Below are 20,773 nucleotides of genomic sequence, written 5' to 3'. Positions count from 1 at the left end.
ATACACACAATAAATGTCCTAACTGCACCCCCCCCCCAAAAAAAACCAAAACAAAACATCAACACTCTAGTAAGTTATCAAGCAGCATTTTCCCTACTTTGCTATAAATGTCAATCATCATCAATGGTCAGTTTGTGTGTATATGGTGAAATCAACACTTACAGATAAAACTCTAATCCTGCCAAACTTACATTCTACCATAAGATATTTGGTAGTAACATTTTCCTTTTTACATTATGCGAAATTGACAGCTTAGCAGAGTTTACTAAAAAGTTCAAAGTATATTTTTGTTTATATATGATAGGAGCTTTTCTATTTATTCTATGAATCTATTAAATATTCTGAGGGGGGCATGAGTTTACATTTACTGGCCAATAAATAGTCTAATCACAAATGCTGGCCGATATTGAAATCTAGTACTCTTGTTATTTTATTGCATGCAAGCATTATCCAAAGCTGAATAATTCAGGTCAGTACGAACATCAAAAGCTACTTCTAATATCGCAAATATGCATTTTATGTTGATTAGGCAGCATTTTGTTCTATTTAGGAACACTATTTTTAAAGCAGATTAAATATGCAGTTGTATGTGGATTATTATTAGACAGATCTATTTAGAAACCTACATACTACCATTATATTTTCAGTGTGGCACAATGCAGTTGGCAACTAACATAAGGTAGTTCTACAATCAAAAGATTGTAAACTTCCAAAACAAAGTCACTTGGTGAGGGTCATTTCTGTTATCTTATGAAAATATGTTTACAGCTACTCAGCAGCACTTACAGATGGTCAAACCAAATCTACAAATGCTATTTAATCAAATGTAAGAATATATATTGTTATCACACAAAATATCATCAGTAATTATTATTAGAAAAACCAAGTTAACATCAACCAGTCCCTATTCTTTCTTCCAAACTAATCAATATCTAGTTTAATAAACTCTTTGGAAAACTCAAACAACACAGATATAGAAAAATGATTTTAAAAAGACCTGGAATTCTTACCTGCTTACCTTTACAAAAAAGGTACGAAAATTCCTTATTTCATTATCAATAACAAAATCATAAATTAGAATCTATATTTTGCTACAGAATATTCACAACATATGCCTGTGTCCTAACTAGTTTAAAGGCATTTCAGTAGATGGAAGGGGCTTGCTGTTTCATACAGCTATGCAGAATAAGTGTTCTAAGCACAAAATACACTTTAACGTAAAAAAAATGATCTGAAAAGAATCCCAGTTTTGGGGGGAATATGTGTGTGTGTGGGAGAGAGGCGTGTCAGTGCATTGTGGAAAGAAGTGTAAAAGCAAAGTGGTATTTATTTTAAAAAAAGCAAACCGTCTCACCCTGTTATCTTACTTTAAGACTACAGAATTCACAGGAAGTATTTGTGAATTAGGACTAAAATGTTGAATAAAAGCTGCATTTCAAAATACCCCCCACCAAAAATGAAAGCCATTTATTAACAAATACAATAAACCAACTATAACATCGTTCATGTGGCTCATACCAGAAGTATAAAAAGGGAGAAAGAAAATAGAGTTCCGCATAAACTATAGAAAAACGCAACTCATTTGGAGGCAAAATGAAGAAGTCCTCCTCAGGTTTAAGCAACTCAACCCTGGAGCGTTTTTACTACAGTCTGACAACTTCTTTTAGCTCTTGGTTTCCCGTCCACATGCGATCCCAAATCTACATAAGGAATGCGGAAGCTGAGAATTAAACAAGGTGGAATGCTAATATATGTTTACAGACAAGCATATGATAACTATGTAGACCTACACATGTGGATTTACCAATGCACGCTGCCCTAATCTGAAGGCAAGGAAACATTTGTATATTCAGTCATAAATTCTAGCAACCAAGTGATCTGAAAGCTAGTTGGGAAATGGAGTTAAAGGGAAATGGTCCATTTCGTAAAGCCCAGACTAAAAGCTCACCAGGAATAACTGAACAGACACAGAAGGCAGTTAAAGAACATGCACCACCATATGTAACTCTCTCCTTTCCCTTCATGCTCTAACCAGTCAAGATCAGCTGGAAAGCGTGAGTTGACGATTTCTAGATTTGTATATCTAAAGGCTGGTTATGGTACGTTGTCAGTGGAAGGCCTCTGAAAGCATGCCACACAAGTCAAAAGAAAGACCTACTGCCAGTTTGCGTGACTAAGATGACACAAAGCAGACTTAATGGGCCTTAGATCTGGTGCAGTGGTGTTCAAACCATTTTTAGGCAAAGGTACTCATTTGTTCTTAAATCAAGCTCTCATGAGGAGCTAAGTGACTTCAGCTCTGTTGGTAGGCAGGTGGGAATCCTTACTTGTTTAAATAATTTTTGATCCATTTCAACTTTATGTGAACTGTAGTAGATAACTAGACTAATGCCATAAATCTATTAGTAAAACATGCAGAACAATATATGCTCTGCTTTAAACTAGCCGTGGTATGATGGTACTTAACTCCTGATTAAAGGGTCTGTGAATTAACTTCAGACTAACATTATGGGGTTTCTGTTGTATCCATTAGCACTCTGATTATTTTCTTTAACGTCTAATAACTTAATGTCAATCTTACTGAAACTGCATTAAAAGGACAAGTTATTCTAAATCACTGCTTGAACCTCCACAGGCACCATTTCTTGTCACCTTAATAAGCTGGCACGTAGACTTGATTCTGACTTGGTACTGCTTCCCTGGTCTCAAATCACAGCTGTGCTGAATAGCAAATATCTCAGTTTCAATAGGGAAAAGGTTGGCTCTCAAGTAGTTCACCCCAGGGGTCAAAATACTGCAGCAGGGCATTTAAGTGCCTTTATGTTATTGAGCGGAAACATCAGCTCTCATATTATTGATCATAATTGGGTGGCTCTGTTGCGAAGATGTCTGCAGTAGTCTTAAGTGCTGAGAGACTGGGGCAGAGGAATGTGCTTTTAGAAAAAATGCAATCCATCTGCTGCCCAATTTTAGAGTCACAAGAGCAACACAAAATCAAACATGCAACCTGGGTTGTTGATGCATCAGGGTCATATTCAGTACCACTTCCTTAGTTTTACTCTGCTGAAGAAACACAAACTTGTGAATACTGATTAAAACAAGCAGGAGGCAGAGCTTGCTTTCTACAGTTTTGCAGCAAGAAGAAATGGTAGTTACTTAACTGGAAATTTGTTTTCTGTAACCTAGATATATACTGTTTCAGTTCAAATCACCATTATGCAGCTCTGGTCCCATTAGTCAAGTAATCTTAGCAAATCATTACTGAAGTCTTTTGGATCTACTACATTCTCAACCTAATTTTATTCTCAGATGACCACTCCATTGCTTGTGAAAGGATCAGCAGTGTGAACCGTCCCCCTTTAGGATACTAAATTACTATCTGAAAGAAACCAAAAGCTGAACATGAGGATGAATTACAGTGTATGAATCTTTGCTACTGAAGTGGTTGTCAGACTCTGAAGAGGGCATTGTCAAACTGGAAAACTTTGAAAATGCTTGGATGAAAGCTACTCAGAAGCGGGGAAACATAATGGACAAACACAATTTTATTGTATTTTATGATAGATAGATAGATAGATAGATAGAATCCAGAGAAACTATGTGGACATGTGAGGAGGAACTAATTCTTCAACAACCCTGTAATGTCTGCATCCAGTGTCAGAAACCAACTCCTTAGGCTGTATCTAGGTCAGACTGCAGTTCTTCCTGGACACCCATAGGATCACTACAGAGGGGAAATGCTGTGTGGGAAGGCCAGGGAATGAACCTTGCAGATCAAATGACTCAGACCACAATATCTCAAAAAGTTTAGTAGCAATTAAACATCTAACAATGAACGCCAGTGAAAATGAGGTAGGATCAGAAGCTAAAAGAGAGAAGTTAAAAATTACTAAGACAAGTTAGATGTTTTCAAGTCACCAGGGCCTATTAAATGCATCCTAGAATACTCAAGGCGCTGACTCAGAAGATAACTGAGCCATTGGCAATTATCTTTGCAAAGTCATGGAAGGCGGGTGAGATTCCAGAGGACTGGAAAAGGGCAAATATAGTGCCAATCTATAAAAAAAGAGAATAAGGACAACCTGGGGAATTACAAACCAGTCAGCTTAACTTCAGTAGCTGGAAAGATAATGGAGCAACTAATCAGGCAGTCAATTTGCAAACACCTAAAAGATAACAAGGTGCTAAGTAACAGTCAGCATGGATTTGTCAAGAACAAACCATGTTTAAGCAACCTAATAGTTTTCTTTGATAGGGTAACAAGCCTTGTGGATGCCGCGGTTGGAGGGGGAAAGAGACAGATGTGGTATATATTGACTTTAGTTAAGGCTTTTGATACTGGCTTGCATGATCTTCTCATAAAACAAACTAGAGAAATACAACCTAGATGGAGCTACATAGGGTGGGTGCACAACTGGTTGGAAAACCGTTCTCAGAAAGTCAAGCTGGAAGGACATATTGAGTGGGGTCCTGCAGGGATCAGTTCCGGGTCCGGTTCTGTTCAGTATCTTCATCACTTATAAAGTTGGTGGACGATACCAAGCTGGGAGGGGTTGCGAGTGCTTTGGGGGATAGGATTAAAATTCAAAATGACCTGGACAAACTGGAGAAATGGTCTGAAATAAATAGGATGAAATTCAATATGGACAGATGCAATACTCCACTTAGGAAGGAACAATCAGTTGCACACATACAAAATGGGAAATGACTGTCTAGGATCAAAAGCTAAATATGAGGCAACAGTGTAAAACTGTTGCAAAAAAGCCAAACATCATTCCAGGAGTGTCATAAGGAAGACATGAGAAGTAATTCTTCTGCTCTGTTCCATACTAATTAGGCCTCAACTGAAGTACTGTGTCTGGGTGCCTCCTTTCAGGCAAGATGTGGATAAATTGGAGAAAGTCCAAAGAAGAGCAACAAAAATGATTAAAGGTCTAGAAAACATGATCCATGAGGGAAGATTGAAAATATTAGATTTGTTTAGTCTGGAGAAGAGAAGATTGAGGCAGGACATCATAACAGTTTTCAAGTATATAAAAGGTTGTTACAAGAAGGAGGGTGAAAAATTGTTCTCTTTAACCTTTGAGGACAGGACAAGAAGCAATGGGCTTAAACTGCAGCAAGGGCAATTTAAGTTAGACATTTGGAAAAAAATTCCTGGCAGGGTGGTTAAGCACTGAAATAAATTGCCTGAAAAGGTTGTGGAATCTCCATCATTGGAGATTTTTAAGAGCAGGTTAGCCAAACACCTGTCAGGAATGGTCTAGATAATACTTAGTCCTGCCTTGAGTGCAGGGGACTGGTCTAGATGACCTCTCAAGGTCCCTTCTGATCCTACGATTCTATTAATTCAGTGATTTTTTTCAAAAGCTGTTCCAGGGATTAAAATAACCCATACCTTTCAAAGTATAATATGAAACGCAATTACAGTGTAGGGAAGAAACCACAAATTCACAGATTACTGGGTCAATAAGAGAGATCTGCAAGCAAATTAAAGCTTAGTGAGAAAGGACTGGGGCTGTCTTCTCTACCACGCTATATTGCCAGAACATCAGAGGGTGAAGAAATTGACAGTCAGATGTTCTTCTGAAACCCCTAGTTGGGATGACCTCAGCAAGGAGAATGCCAGGGAATTGCCTGCCAGAAAAATAAAGGAGAGCAGTTATTGCCAAGTTCTGACCTCTGCCACTACAGCAAAGCAACTTGAGGGAAAAATCCTGAGTATGTGTCTTCCATACTAAAGGTGATCAAACTTAGGGTTGTCAAAATGAGACAAACAAGGATGAGCAGAAGAGAACTCTCTTGGATTCTGCAGAGATAGGAATCACTGACTCAAGCACTTACTATGACACTGTCCTCAAGACACTAAGATGTCTGCTACCCTAGAAGCACATTATTTCTCCATTCACAGAATCACTAACCCATAGCTTTTTGCCTTAAAAACCTGGTGGGCCTCTCCTCCCTTTGCAGCAGAGATTTAAACAAGTGTCTGGATTCTCTACAGCTGCGCTGTTTAAGTGAACCAGAATGTATGCTCTGCACTAAATGACTGTACACCAATGGGCTACTTCTCCAGCCAGCATAAATCCATGCCACACCAGTATATTTTAGGGCCTTGCCTCAGGACACAATTTATTAGTTAGAAGAACTTAGGCAAAGTACCAAAATAAAGCATTTTCTTTGCCCAACATGGGCTATAATTGCCTGAAGCTTCCCCCCTGCTCGCCGCTCAGCCAGAGCCCAGACCCAGCAACTCCCATGGTAGTCTTTCTACACCCTGAAGTTCTCACTCCTCAAGCCTCCTGGGACCTATGGCTGGGTTCTTTCTCCTAACCCAGGGACTCCTGCCATTCTCCAGTTCAACTGACCTCTTTATAAGGACTAGGTGCTCTTCAAGCCATCACCTGACCCCTAACTCCACAGCCTCAGCTGATAAGCCACAGGTAGGGCTGGGCCCGTCTCCCCTTAAAAGGGCTAGTCACCCTGCAACAGTTACACTTTTCAAAATAATTTGACAGAGAGCATTTTGTGATCCTGCATCCTTGATTGTATCATCCTATTTGTTCACATACTTGCTCATCTGCAAAAATTCTGTAATGTGCAGAGGCTGTCCCTGATTTTAAGGGGAATTAGTGAAGTTTGTCTGCATAAGCAATTAAAGAAATTGATGGAAATAATCCTAAAATTCCCCATGGAACAAAATAACACACAGCTCATCTGGGAAGAAGCAGAAAACTGATCTTGAGTCTCTTTGCATCATTTTTATATTGGCATAGCATTGTATAGTCAAGTGGCATGATTTTCAACGAGTTACTCATGATTAATATCAGTGTAAGAAACAGCAGAATCAGGCCCAGCAGTCTGACATCAATAAACATTTAAAATACTTTAATTCTATATGCAAGCATACAAAGGTTCATAAACCTCATAGACACAAAACCTGCCATCTACTTTACAGGTGCAGAAGTCTATTTTGCAGAAGAACTAGCATGGTTCTACTATGCTGGCGGGAGTGAGAGGTATAGGGTGGTAAGTAACTGAAATAATCACACATGGGTTACACACACCCCATACACAAGCCATTGATCCATAAAGGAGCTCTGTACAGTATTATACAGAGAGATGTGATGGGGGGCAGGAGGATCAGATACTACATGGCTCTTCCCACCCCCCACCACGCTGGAGGGGAAAGAATGCTTATAGTACAGAAGTGACATGCAGAAACTCTGCTACCACTCTGACCTTGAGAGGAGGAGTGCTCTCTCACTTTACCTCGGACAGTTTCCAAGCACCCAGCCAAATTATTCAGGCTGAATGCTATGGAGAAGATTTTTGCCTTAGTGTATGTGCAACAAGGAGGTGCGGGGGGAGACAGTGAGCATGCAGTTCAACTGGCATTGAGCTTTTATACTGCTTAAATGCCAAGCCTTTTGCAACAGAGACCCAACATTAGTTTGATAGCAAACTGAGGAGTCTTCTTGCTCCCATTACAACCAAAGGGAATGGTAGGCTCTTGCAGGTGGTGATAAGTGCTTTCCAGGATTAGGCCCTTGGGATCATACTGCAAATATATAACAAGCAAAAATTAAGGCTGCTGTTCTCTTGTGGGAATATTATTTTTGCACACACACACACACACCCACACCCACACACCCCATTTGTTAACATGGAGTGAAACAAGCTAAGATGCCAGTTCAAAAGGATGGGGAAAAAAAGGGGGGGGGGTGGAAAAGAAAGCACGATGATATGAAATATTATTTATATCCAAATCCTAAATGTTGTCTTTTTAAAAATAAAACATCATTAACTACAATGTATTTTAAAGCAGCATGTCTTTCTATACACATAAGATACAAAAAATTAACATTCTTCAGAAAAAAAAGGTCACAATTCTTTGCCCAAAATATATGCCAGTGTCGTTCTAATATGAGAGGTTAAGAGGGAACTTTTGGTACCAACTTAAATTAAAAACAAGCAAAAGAACAAGATAAATATTTTGCAGAGGATCTGATCTCAGCAAATCAGTGTATTTCAAAGCTTTTTCTCTGGGAAAAATGGAGTTGGATTCTAAACTAGATGAAAGAGAGGACATGGAAACAACAGGATAAAAGTGCAGAACACACATGGCAATTTATTTTTGTTACTAAAGTAATGATCCTGCAACCCATTGCACAAGTACCCCTTACTCACATGAACTGCCCCACTTACTTCAGTGAAACTGTTTGTGTGAGTAAAGGTTACAAGAACAGTCTCCAAAATCAGCTGTTTCATTTTATCATCATCACAAATGATTCTTTTACATTTCCTGTTCTGTAACATTTGGCATTCCAATTAATTTTTTTCTCTGTACTGTATATCTGTTTGCAAGCATTAATATTTTAAATGGCAGGGTGTTAGCTACATTCCAGAGGGGGGGAAATTCTATAGCTTTGATTTGCGTCAAGAGTTGTTTAAATTACACCAATGCAAGAGGCACTGTTTTGAATGTCATTACAAGATAGAATGGTAGGGTTTGTGGGAAAGATTTAAAGCCCTGGGTTAACATTTTATACCATACTTTGAAGATAATTTACAGTTTTCTCTCCACTTCCTCAGTAACAAAGGACAGTCAGAGCTGGCAGGGCCTGAATTTGCTCGTTTATTTACATTTGCTGTTCTTTTTAAATGCAAAAACCATTCCAATGATTTATTTTTCATTTTGCTTATGATTTGGGCATAGGGTTATTTTATCAAACCTACCGAGCGTGCTGAACATTAGCAATGCTGCATTAAAATCCCCCTAATAAAATGTTACCAATACAAATAATTGGTCTTAGAATGTGACAAGAGAAAACTGTTCACTTTTCTCCTTCACAGGGCTGGATAATTTTAACATTACATCGTTCAGACTTTAGTAGAATGAGCCTTTTACAATGTGGGTAACAAGACAACTATTGTTTCAAAAAGACTTAAGTGAAACTGCATTGGAGCCTAAGCTGTATTTGATTTAAAAATCTTGTTCTCATATGTGACCTCCTTTTCTTTACAGAAAACTGCCCCTATTGTTGTCAAGATAGCAGTCTGAAAGTTCATGTGGGGAGAATCCAACTCAGAGTCCAAGCTGTGAAGCACTTTTGAAGAGAGTGTCTGTAGCTGAAAATGACTGTGTCTGAATCTTCGGATCATGCTGGATAGCTTATGGAGAAGTGACAGTTTTTGGAATCAGCTGTCCAGAGCCAGCTAAACTGATTGTTTTAATACTTGTTAACATTTATAGTAGCCTACATTGCTGCTACTTACTTAGGATCATGTTCCCATATCCCACATGAGGCCAGACCACACCCTGCCACGGAAAAACCTCCAAGAAGGGTCCCTGGGGAAAAATATACCATAAGCTGCTCCTCGCAGATTTTTCCCTAAGCTCTTCTGTAGGGGAGAAGGATTGCCCCTCCACAGAATTAAAGCCTGTGGATCCCATAGCATGTGCAGTTCTCAATATCAATTCTCTCCTACTTGAGATCCTCAGCTGAATGGCTGCAGACCACTGTAGCCAGTGCTTCCTTCACCAGCAGCTGACTTTGAAACATAAAGAGTGAATTCCTCTCCCATAGTCCATGCCTCACCCTGCATCAGAACCCTGACCCCACAGATGACTTTCCATGGGATGCGGCCTGGAGTGGAGTGCTGAGGAAGTGGCTGACTCCCACTTCTGTGAGCAAAGAACAAGCTGTGCATGATGACTCATCCACGTGTGGATATCGCTGAAGGGTGGGAACAACTGGACCCAGGGTTGCCAATGTGCTGTTGCCATCAAAGGAAATTCTGACTCAGGCTGTCAAAATTATTATTTGACTTATTCTTACATCTAGAAGAAATTTAATCATCACAGTGAAGATGGAGTTTACAATGGTCGCTCTATTAAGTTAAGATTTTACCTGCTTTTGCTTTAAACACAAAAGCCTCTCAGGAGGTGCACAGCACCTCAAAGGATCAGGCGTGAAATGACAACTCTCTCTTCCCTTCCGGGTCCTCCTTCAAGCTCCCCCTAAAAACACACAAAGCCTTTCAATAATAATCCACTAGAAGATATGAATCTAGAATAAAAAAAAAAAACCATGCACCCATCAAGATTACTTTGAGAATGGGCCCTTATTTGATCATGCACTATAAACATCTTTCAACTTTACTTTCTGTCCAGTTAATATGTAAACACTTAGGAGAGGGGACCGCGTCTTCCTTCGTCTGTGCAATGTCAGTACAGCCACTCATTAGAACCCACACAAGAAGCTTTGTTTGTTACAGTTAAATTTGCTCAAGTGTACTAGCAAATCACCACGTCACGGAAATTACCACTGAAGACAACATTAACACCTTATGCCAAGCACAATTCCCATGATATGCCACCCAAACGCCATTATTCACAAATGTCTCTATGCTGACCTGAAAAGATAACCCGTCAGGGATAAAGGTATTTCAGTCTCCGTCTCCCATCAGTCTTGGGCCTGTTTATTAAAAATGACAACAAGGCTCCTATAGAAATGAGGTCCCTTCTTTTTTCAACTAAACTCAGCTGAGAATCAGTGGCAACCACCAACAGGCAGAATGAATGAAATACTAGTTTTAGAAAATAGACGGGTGAAGTGCCAGAGCAAGTGGAGAAGGCACAATTAAGAGAGCTATGTGTTGCAGACTCTGTGTTATATAAGGCCAACAGCAGCAGTCCTTGAAGAAGGAACACAGAGTAGCTGCTGGTACCAGACAGTATAACTGAACATCACAGTCATGTACTGTGGAGTTCTATTCCCCCCCCCCCCCAAGTAAAAAGTAGAATAAAACTCTTCTATAAACAGGATGTTACTCATTTGTTGTCCAGAGATGTTTGCAATCAATCAAATAAAATAAATAAAAATCTCTTAAGAATGTTTTAAAAACCTCTCCCCCACACAGAACATATTTCACTATTCTGTTTAATTATAATGCAAAACGAATTGAAAGTTTCACTGCAACTATGAGATACAGACACACCTAGATTCATATATTACAAGACCAGAAGGGACCACTGTGATCATCTAGTCTGACTTCCTGTATGACACAGACCACAGAACTTCCCCAAAATAATTCCTAAAGAGTATCTTTTAGAAAAAAATACAATCTGGACTTAAAAGTTGTCAGTAATGGAGAATCCACCACAATCCTTGGTAAATTAATGTTAAAAATGTACCCCTTATTTCCAGTCTGAATTCATCAAGCTTTAACTTCCAACCACTGAATGGTGTTACAACTTTCTCGGCTAGACTGAAAATCCCTTTATTAAATATTTGTTTCCCATGTAGATACTCAGACTAATCAAGTCACTCCTTTATCTATTTAACTTAACAAAAAGAAGATTGGCTCAAGAAACTCTGTCATTATAGTCTCTAGACCAAAAGGAAAGGAGTGAATAACTAAGTGGAGAAAAAGGAATACAGGAGAATTTACAGGACGGGAAGATACTCAGAGAAAATACTTTTGTGAATTTAGCTTTTAATTCCCCCATTTCCTTGAATTGTATAACCATTAAAAATCTGAATGAGATATACAAGGTTCTTTAAAGATTGTGATCAGAGAGAACCCCTTTCTGAATGAGTTAAAAACAAAAACAGAATTGGTAAAGCTGTTCACTATATCCCAACCACATCTATCTCCTAATGAACTTCACTGTGTAAAAAAAAAAAAAAAAAAAAAAAAAAGGTGTCTGTGCTGATCTTAACTGACTGGAGTGGCAGCAGCTCCCTCCTACAGTAAATCTTAAAACTCTAATTCACATCACATCAATACTGAACGTAAACGACCAGAGCAGACAAATGACAACCCAATCAGAGGTCATAATCACGTAGCAGCAAAGAACAGTGAAGCACAAGCACGTCAAATGGCTGGTCACATGACAAGTTTCAGTTATAAAATTATATTAATATTTCTTTTTGCACATTTTTGGATGCTCTTGACCAAAACAAAAAAATATTAAAACTAGTCAACAAAAATCTTAGATTGTGAAAACAAAGCTGTCTACCAAATCTGATTCTATCATTTCAATATGAACAGGCTCCTTCCAGGAAAACAGTTGTAGTTACCTCTCTGCCACAATGCTCAATTTTTAAAGTTGTGCAGCTACTTTTTTGCTGAAACAAATGCTTAAAATAAAAACTCTACAAGATTTATGATTTCCCATGTACATGTAAAACAAGGTCAACCATTACAAGATTGTGTTTCAATGTTCTGACCATCCTGGAACAGAACAATGGTCTGCAGTGGTAATTATATCACTAATTTTATTATCTTAAACCAGCTGCTTTCCTAGTTGTAATCCAATTAAACATCTACATAATATTCACTACAACAACAACATAATAAGGAGGAAGTCCTAAGTGAAGCTATCCAGAGCAAAAATGGTTTAAAAATATATTAAACTAGTTTGTGAACAATTTGATGTAAGCGATGCAGTGCTACCAACCAGGCTTGGAACTGAACATACCTAAACTGGTCTGGCCTGGTGATTTAGGCTGCACTGGAATAGAAGAAATTTAAGTTCAGCAGCAATAGTTAAATGCTCTTCCTGGGATTATGGAGCATCAATGAGGAGGAAGGTGGTCTGCTGCATTACTCTCTGTACCCCCATCCTGAATTAGTGATGTAATGCAGTGGTCCGCAGACTTTTCAGGGTCAGCCCCCCCCTGCACCCTAGCAAGTGGCTGGGCGCAGAGCTGCAGCCTGGGCCTGCCACACACCCTTGAACACTCCTCTGCACCCTCCAGAGTTTGGGGACCTCTGATATAATGGCAGCAGAAGAGGACCTGGGACCTTTCAGATCTTCCTGCTGAAGATGATGCAACACCGCAGAGGAGAGTGGCAGGTAAACTGTAGGCAAAAAGAAAGAGGAGAATGAAGGGCTGAGCAACCATGTGGATTGGGCATAAAGGTCACAAGTGGTAAGGCACGGTTCACACTGAGATGCCTGAAAGCACCTAGAGTATATGTCAGAGCAAGTTACCAATTACGGGCTGAATCCTGCAAGCTCTGGCTCACATGAGTGGACCTTAATCCCATCAGTAGTCTCATTCAAGTCAGTGTGACTGCTGGTATGAGTAAGAGTTTGCAATTTCAGATCCTCATACATTAACTGTAAACTGTAAGTAGTGAGCTTGCATAACAGCGCCCAAATAAAATCTATACAAGTCCCATATAATGTATTCTGTAGTGCAAAAACCAGCACAGCGCACTTCCACCAGCTACTTCTGCACTGAAGGAGAGGGAATAAAATGAGATCCAGATGGTACCACCCCTGTAATCCCAGAACTGTGCAGTGGAGATCCATTCCCGGGCATGAGAACCTATGTGGCACTCCCAGCCATATGGGATTGGGGAAAGAAACTGCAGGAAGGACTGAAGACAGCAGAACAGCTGCAAAAACAGTTCATGTAGGGACAGACATAGAGACTCATGATATCATCACTGTTTTCTGCAGTTTTCACTGTGAGCATTCTCTCGCCTGGGCTGATTGGCTGTTTGCTCCTACCCCTGTTTCCCCCCTTCCTTTGTCTTTCCACTTAACTAATATCCTCCTAACGTAACATCACCCCCACCACCCTATATACTGAAAACATGACGACATTTGCCAGCCATCACACTGATCACGCTGTTTGTATGTTACATTCATTTCCTCTGCCCTCCATCTGTATTGTCTATTTATATTGTAAGCTCTTGGGGGCAGGAGCAGTCTATTGCAGATTTTCACAGGTGCCTAGCACAATGGGACCCTGTTCCCAGATGACCCCTAGGCACTACCCTAATAAACATGATAAACATTTTACTTTTTCAGTATTTCTTCCCCTAGCAGACCAGATGTTTTTGCTTTTACATTGCATGATTGGAATAGTAGGCTTGTGTTTAAATGACCTATTCAGAAATGTAGGTTTTTCATTTTCAATGGAAATGCCACTAATACCATCTGAAAATATCTGCATTCCCAGGCGATCCACCTTCACAAAAAGTACAACACGCTGTTTCAATCTGGCAGGAAGAGGACAAGCTGCTCCTACTGGTATGTTGTTAAAAGGGCCAGAGGAAAGGAGGTAGGGAGTAGCAGATTTCTATAGTGGGGAAAATATTGGCAAAAAAAAAAAAAATAAATAAAAAAGTTCTATTTCTCCAGAAAAGTACCATACTTCTCAAAAAATCATCAAGGCATTATTTAAAGTGGTGCATAAATGAATACAATTTACATATATACTATAGTGCCTCACTGCAAATAGAACAACAAGCTCTACCGTTCTGTAGTTAGAGAAGAGCTTTCTATAGCAACTTCCCAAAAGAATGTAATCAAAATAAAAACCACCCTTCATGTTCATCATTGCCAGTTCCTCAATGCCAGAACTGAACTTACTGAATGAAGCCATGAGAAGAAAAACAAAGTCTTTGTACCACCAGACCACATATGCAATTTTATAGAAGAATCTGTATAGTGATTTAAATAATCTGATTAATTATATTTAAAGATTGGTTATTTTCCTATAAAATAATCCCAATTGAATATAACTTTTCAATATTACAGTATAATGTGCAAAGCTGTTTTGGAAAGCAAAATAAAAATCGGTATGCATGACATGTAGCTAGTGCTCTAACTGTAGTTTATTTGGATGCTTAAAACATCTATATATAGCATAATAAATGTGTAACTGTTTATTTTATGGACAAAACTAACTCCTCTCTCCACGAGGCCTGAAGAAATGGGCATAGCACAAAGAATTAAGTAGGAGTTTGTGGATGGAATTCAGCTCGTAGAATCAAGGCAGGCTATGAGACTACAGATTAATCCTTCCACACCAGGTTTCTAGATCCTGGATCTGCCGAAGAGTGCATCTATTAGGCCACTTCCTAACCTACTCACCACACATCTATTAACAGCTGTGAGCCAGAGAGGAAACCACTTCTGCAACATGCAGGTATACTGTGGACTCTGCACTCACACACCTTGCTTAAGACTATCCCTGGAGTTTGACAGCTCAGGGGACTTTGCGTGGGCCTTCTTGTAAGAGAGTGAACTCCATCCTATAAAGGGAAATTGTCCAGTTAAAATTATTACAGGTGTTTCTAATAACATCTTGAATTATAAGAACAACCAACATTTAAGGATCTAAGGTAAGATCTTGATTCCTTTAGCATCAATGGCAGCTTTGCCCCTGACTTTAATGGTCAAGGGTTTCACTCCTGGTTTATTTTGTATTTGACTCAGTCTGAACAAAGAAAACAGACAATCAGTTTCACTTTGTGGCTTTTATGTGACAGCACAATGATGCAGTGTTTTGTTGTAAACACTTCAAGGAAAGGTCTGAATACACATAAAAATCTGTTTTCAGTTAATCAAATCAAACACACCACATTTTTACTAATTTTATGGTCTATAACAAATAAATAAAACACTGTTTTTCCTGAAAGCAGCCTGGCAATATCTGTTTAATAAAAAAATTTAAATAAAGTGTGAGTAATTTATGTTGGATTAACATAAACTGAGTTAGACAAGACAAAAACAGAATTTCTCTTGATTTCTCATTTACCAAGTGCATGTTAAAGGTTGTTTAATAAGTTTTTAACAGTTATAAGATCGGTAAGTGGCAAGGAAGCCCCAGTGGAGCAGCTGGATATTGCAAAATCCAGTTTGGAAACTAAATACCATGTCTCCCAACTACTTCCTGGAAGGCTCTACAGTTTAGACAGAATTGTAGAAAGTGAGAATTTGGCATGTGGAACTTTCCATAATTCATAAAAGTGAGCCTCTAATACTAAGCCTCTGAATCAGGAGAGTCTTGTTTCCAGATGATAAAACCAACATCAACTCCAGTTGTTAAAGGGCTATGTTGGCAGAGAAGCCTACGGGCTTTAATAAAACCATGCAGATTTTTGGTCAAATGTTCCAAATCTTGGATTTTGAAATCTTCTGGAAATCTCACTTGGTTCCTCAGCAGAAATGGAGACTTGAGATAGGACATTCTCCTCTTCTAACACTGGAATCTCTTACCAGAGAAATTCCTCATAGAAACCAAACTCACAGAAGCTTCGTCTATCCTCAGGGGCCTCAAGCTCACATTTGTCTTGCAAACAAAAAAGGCAAGAGCCAGCAGCTCATGAACTGCAGCTAGGTACAGAATAGTTATCCCAGAATAGGTTCTGTAGCGAAGACATATCCAAAGATCATTCTATAATGAACTACAGATTGAGCAAATAATTCAGAACCTTTGCCCAATTCAAGAGGCAAAGAACAAAATCAGAAAAAGATCATATTTTTTCTGTGATTGCCAGAAATACACACATACACACAAACTGGGGAAGCTCTGAGAGAGATGAGAGAAGTCTGCTCAAGATGACAAAATGTTTAAAGTTATTAAGTGCTTCCTGATTCCAGTCAGCTACTGAAGAGAAGCAACAATCCCTTCAATCTCAACTTGGAGGATCCTGAATGTGCTTCTGTATTATTTTTAAAAAACATTTTTTTTTTAAAAAGGGGGAAAAACCCCTCTTCTACCATACCTGTATCTAGAATGAGTTAAATCTCAGAGAAGTCATCTTCATGTGCAAGGCTGTAGTATTTCATAATTTATGAATGGCTCCTTTCACAAAATTATCTGCTCCATTTTTAGTAAGATTTATGAGAATCTTTTTCTGTTTGGAATATGTCCAAATGGAGCCATTTTATTCTTTCAGGACATACACTATAATAAGTCTAATTTTCTTCTGTTAGGTGGCCCAGTTCTTTCATTATAATCACAAGAAACAGTGAGTATTATCCTGAAAGCATGAAATGTTATTTTTTGCAATAAATGTAAAATTTCTCAAACCAGAAGTATGTAATTTTCTCTCAATAAAAATTTCGTTTTTCTAAATGAAGTGTAATTTTTTTTTCGCTCCACAGATACAATATTCAGCCATGAAGATTTGGAACTGTTATAGTAATGTCTTTCGAACAAACCAGTCCTTAATAAAAAAATATTTTGAAAATCTAAAAGTCTAAAGTTCTTCTGACCATATGATGTCAAGAAAGAAAGAAAGAAAGAAAGAGCTATTATATAGTTACTAGATTTTTATATTCTTGTTTTCTCCCCTTTACCCACCCATAACCCCACATCCCTTCCACTTTTTGCCGTGGTAGCCCAGGATTTTTAATTATGCTATCTTTGCATATAATTTGATCTGAAGTGAATATAAAGACTACAGGAATAATGGACACTGCCTGTTTAAGAAAATGAGAAGAACAAAATTATGAGAAATGGGACAAAAATGCCACAACAAAACACTGCTGGAAGGAGGTAGACAACTGGTAGTAATATTTGGTAGTGGCTGGCAGGAACTATTGCTGAGCAGGTAAACAATGTTAGGAGGGATATGGATGTGGCAGAAGAGAAAGAGAAAGAACAGTAAGAAGAGAGGACCTGTGAGCCTCATGTTAACAGTGATGCCAAAATTTTCGAAAACAGCCATTTATTTTAGATGCTGCAATTTTTGGGTACTCAATATCTTTGGGCCTGATTTTTAGAAGTGCTGAGCACTTTGACAGGAGTTGTAAGTATTTAGATCTATCCAGCTGAATATACCTTCCTGTAACAGGAAGCTGGTGAGCTATTTGAGGAGGGAGGAGATCACGGAAATACACCAGCATTGTGCAGCCACTATTTGGGAAGAGGACAAGTGGTGTCCTTGAAACAGGCATGCCATCAGGGAGGTGTGAAGAACTTCTGAGAGCGAGCAGCCATAAAGGCAGCTATGGATTGGTACAGTCTCTGGAATAACTAATTCTGGACTCACTTCCATCAGTGAAAATGACAAGAATACTGGCATAACATATGTTGATCTAATTAGTATAAAACAAAGCTTCAATCAACTGACCTGCACTACCCACACTACTTAAGGAAAAAAAAGTAAAATAAACTTCAGTAAGATTGACAGTTATATGGGCACCAAAATTGATCAAAGAACCCTGTTTTTATAAGAGGGAGCAAGAAGGGGGGAAACCCAGCCCTTCTTAAAATAGAGTCTCTACTTGCATATGGGAGAACAAGGACTCAAAAAAATAAAGAAGTGAACAAATGTCATGTATGTATTTAAATTGTACCTTCTGAACATAATTTGAAAATCTGGAAACTGTGAGGTCATTTAGACTTTGGAATACAGCTTAGAGAATGTGGTGAAAGCTCCATCACTGGGATAATGAAATACAGAAGAGAACATTCAAAGACATAATACAGAGAACAATCCTGCCTTCCCAGACAAATTGGCAAGATCAACTAATATGAGTGATTAGGCTGGAAAGATTTATTTTTATCTGTAAGTGTCAGTAAAGGTTGATTCCACCACATACGCACACAATTTTTTCACATCGATAACAACTGAAATTTATAGACAAAGTCAGAAAAATGTTGCTTGAGAACTTAGTCTGATTTAAGGATATTTACTTTTCATATTGTAACATGATATTGACAATTTGTGTTTTAATGTTTATAAAGCTTCTACCTTTTGAATCTGAATGCCTACTGGCATTAATTATTGGCTGATATCTCCGCCCATAATTTCACAGCAACTGTGAAAATTTAAAATAGATAAAAATAGAAAAAATGCTTAAAAACATAGATATTATCCATTGATATTATAAATCAAATTCTATCAAACCTAAATATGACCGCTCGAGATTTAATGTACATGAATTTATGAAATTACAGGCAGAATGGCAAAAAAGTTGTGCTAAAGTACAAATCAACAGCCCAGCACCTATTTTTCCAGAGTGTCATCTAATGGTTCAAATAAACTGGGAGCCAGGACTTAGGGTTCTTTTCCTGGCTGTGTTGCTGACTAGAGGTGTGACCAGGAACAAGTCTTTTGACATATCCTCATTTACTAATCTGTTAAATGGGGGACAAAAGCTTGTGTAATTAATATGGTTATTTGAGGTTCAATCAGTGTTTGAGATTCTCAAAGAGGTTCCTTATACACCTAAACTATTGAAGTGCACTCTTGCAGGAATGAAAAATTAGGGGCTTTCCTTGTTTACCAGATAGCCTGTAAGTTTCAGTTTCCACTTTCCATCAGTGAATTTTACAGGCATAATATTTTGTTTCAATAATAGTCTAGCAAGTGTGTTGTGAATCTTTACCTTTTTTCATTTTTTAGAAAGTCAATGTAGCAGTCAAGAATTATACGTTCCAGAGAAGAAATGTGATTTAAAAAAAAAAAATAGTGTAAATAACAATTACACACCCACACCATATTCAGAAATGCCCAAAATGCATGGATTTATACAATAACCCATTGATACAAACTTTGCTCAACAGTGTTGTCTGAAAAAAGAATCTTTAGGTTATGTCTACACAGCGGTTTTTAGCTCTGATGTAACTGCACTATAGCAAACCCCTAGTACAATCATACAGCACTAGTATAAATCCTAGTTTGAAATTGGTGAAAGCTGCCCCAGTGCAAGTTTACACTGGTGCTGCTTTATTACACTAGAGGTTTGTCTTGGTGCAGCTACATTCGTTGCTAACGGAAAAGATCTTAATCACATGCTTTTAAAAACAAACTACACAATTGTTCGATAATTTTCAAATGTTTTTAATCTTTTGTGATTACAGCAGATAAACAAGCAGTCAGGAGTATGGGTGTCCATGGTTTTTAAATCAGGAACCTGGGATACATGTCTTTACTATATATTTAGTCTGTTCTCTGCTTCTGAAGGTGCCACACACGCTCAGCTCCTACTGATTTCAAAAGCTGACATTTTGCATCACATTGCAGAATCAAGAATATGAAACATGGGTCTAGATTTCTTCTCACCTCGTAACATTAGCACGCACATCACAAGAGTCCTGTAAGTTTTAAAAGACTGAATTTTAAGAGTAGTACTTACGGTTGGCATAGTTTTACCAGGTCCTGGTCAGTGGTGTTTGGAGGCAGTCCTCTTATGTAAAGGTTTGTTTTACTTAATTGATCCCAACCTGAGTTGCTGCTGCTACTGCTGTTGTTATTACTGCTGGTGGTGCTGGGACTAGGAGGAGCCATTGGGTGGGATGGTACAATGGACGGCTGCAAAATAAAGACAGAGCGAATTGTCAGAATGAAATACAGACTAATTGCAGAACGAACAGAACATTTGCCACTCTGAACATGTTAACTCTGTGCAGTTACTCGTATTCTAAATACACTCATTTTCACCATATTTGGCATGGGATCATTAGGCTTACTCTAATACACAGAATAATAAATCTCCAACAATCTAAGTGCAGGACACTGATTCATAATACATATACCCTCTGCACGTCTTCTGGATCTCTCTTTCTGGGCTGTTCTGATCAGGACACCTCTCAGGATTAGGATGAAAATGGCCTGGGCTCCCAGGAGATGGGGGAGAGGAGGGGTGGCAGCCATGATAGTGAGTCTCATGCCGGTAGACTCCATATGATCTCTTATTTTCCCCCTAAAGTCTCTTTTTTTAAATATGCCAAAAAGAGAGCGGCGAGTGAAAAAACCCTTCCCTCTCATTATTTTGTCCACCAGTTAAGCCTAATATGTGATATATCAATTTTGGTCCATTAATTCCTGGTTTCACATTTTCCGTTATTCTGAAGCATGATTTTAACATTGTGCTTGATCATATCAGTGGGCCTTTTTGTTGGGTTATACCAGTTTTTCTTTCTCTTTTTCATATCTTTTCCCATCGACATTTATTATAGGGTATTGTGACATCTTACAAACTGTCACACACTTATTTACAGTGAGC

The 20,773-nt window shown here is 38.5% G+C and overlaps 1 protein-coding gene and 1 long non-coding RNA gene across 10 annotated transcripts in view; one reads left to right on the top strand and one right to left on the bottom strand.

Annotated features, from left to right (window-relative positions):
- RBMS1 (RNA binding motif single stranded interacting protein 1) overlaps positions 1–20,773 on the bottom strand; it is a 241,679-nt gene that overhangs the window by 70,645 nt on the left and 150,261 nt on the right. For all 8 annotated transcript variants that reach the window (XM_039494102.1, XM_039494105.1, XM_039494104.1 and 5 more), the window contains one exon: positions 19,904–20,079. In XM_039494102.1, coding sequence (XP_039350036.1) covers positions 19,904–20,079 — 176 coding nt within the window. The remainder of the gene's footprint in view (positions 1–19,903; positions 20,080–20,773) is intronic.
- LOC120374430 overlaps positions 18,195–20,773 on the top strand; it is a 43,980-nt gene continuing 41,401 nt past the window's right edge. For both annotated transcript variants that reach the window (XR_005586092.1, XR_005586093.1), the window contains exon 1: positions 18,195–18,330. This is a non-coding gene — a long non-coding RNA (uncharacterized LOC120374430). The remainder of the gene's footprint in view (positions 18,331–20,773) is intronic.

Source organism: Mauremys reevesii, linkage group 11 (genome assembly GCF_016161935.1).
Source record: "Mauremys reevesii isolate NIE-2019 linkage group 11, ASM1616193v1, whole genome shotgun sequence".
NCBI lineage: Eukaryota > Metazoa > Chordata > Testudines > Geoemydidae > Mauremys > Mauremys reevesii.
Note: the sequence above shows the minus strand (reverse complement) of the source record. Positions and strands in the feature narration are given on the sequence as shown.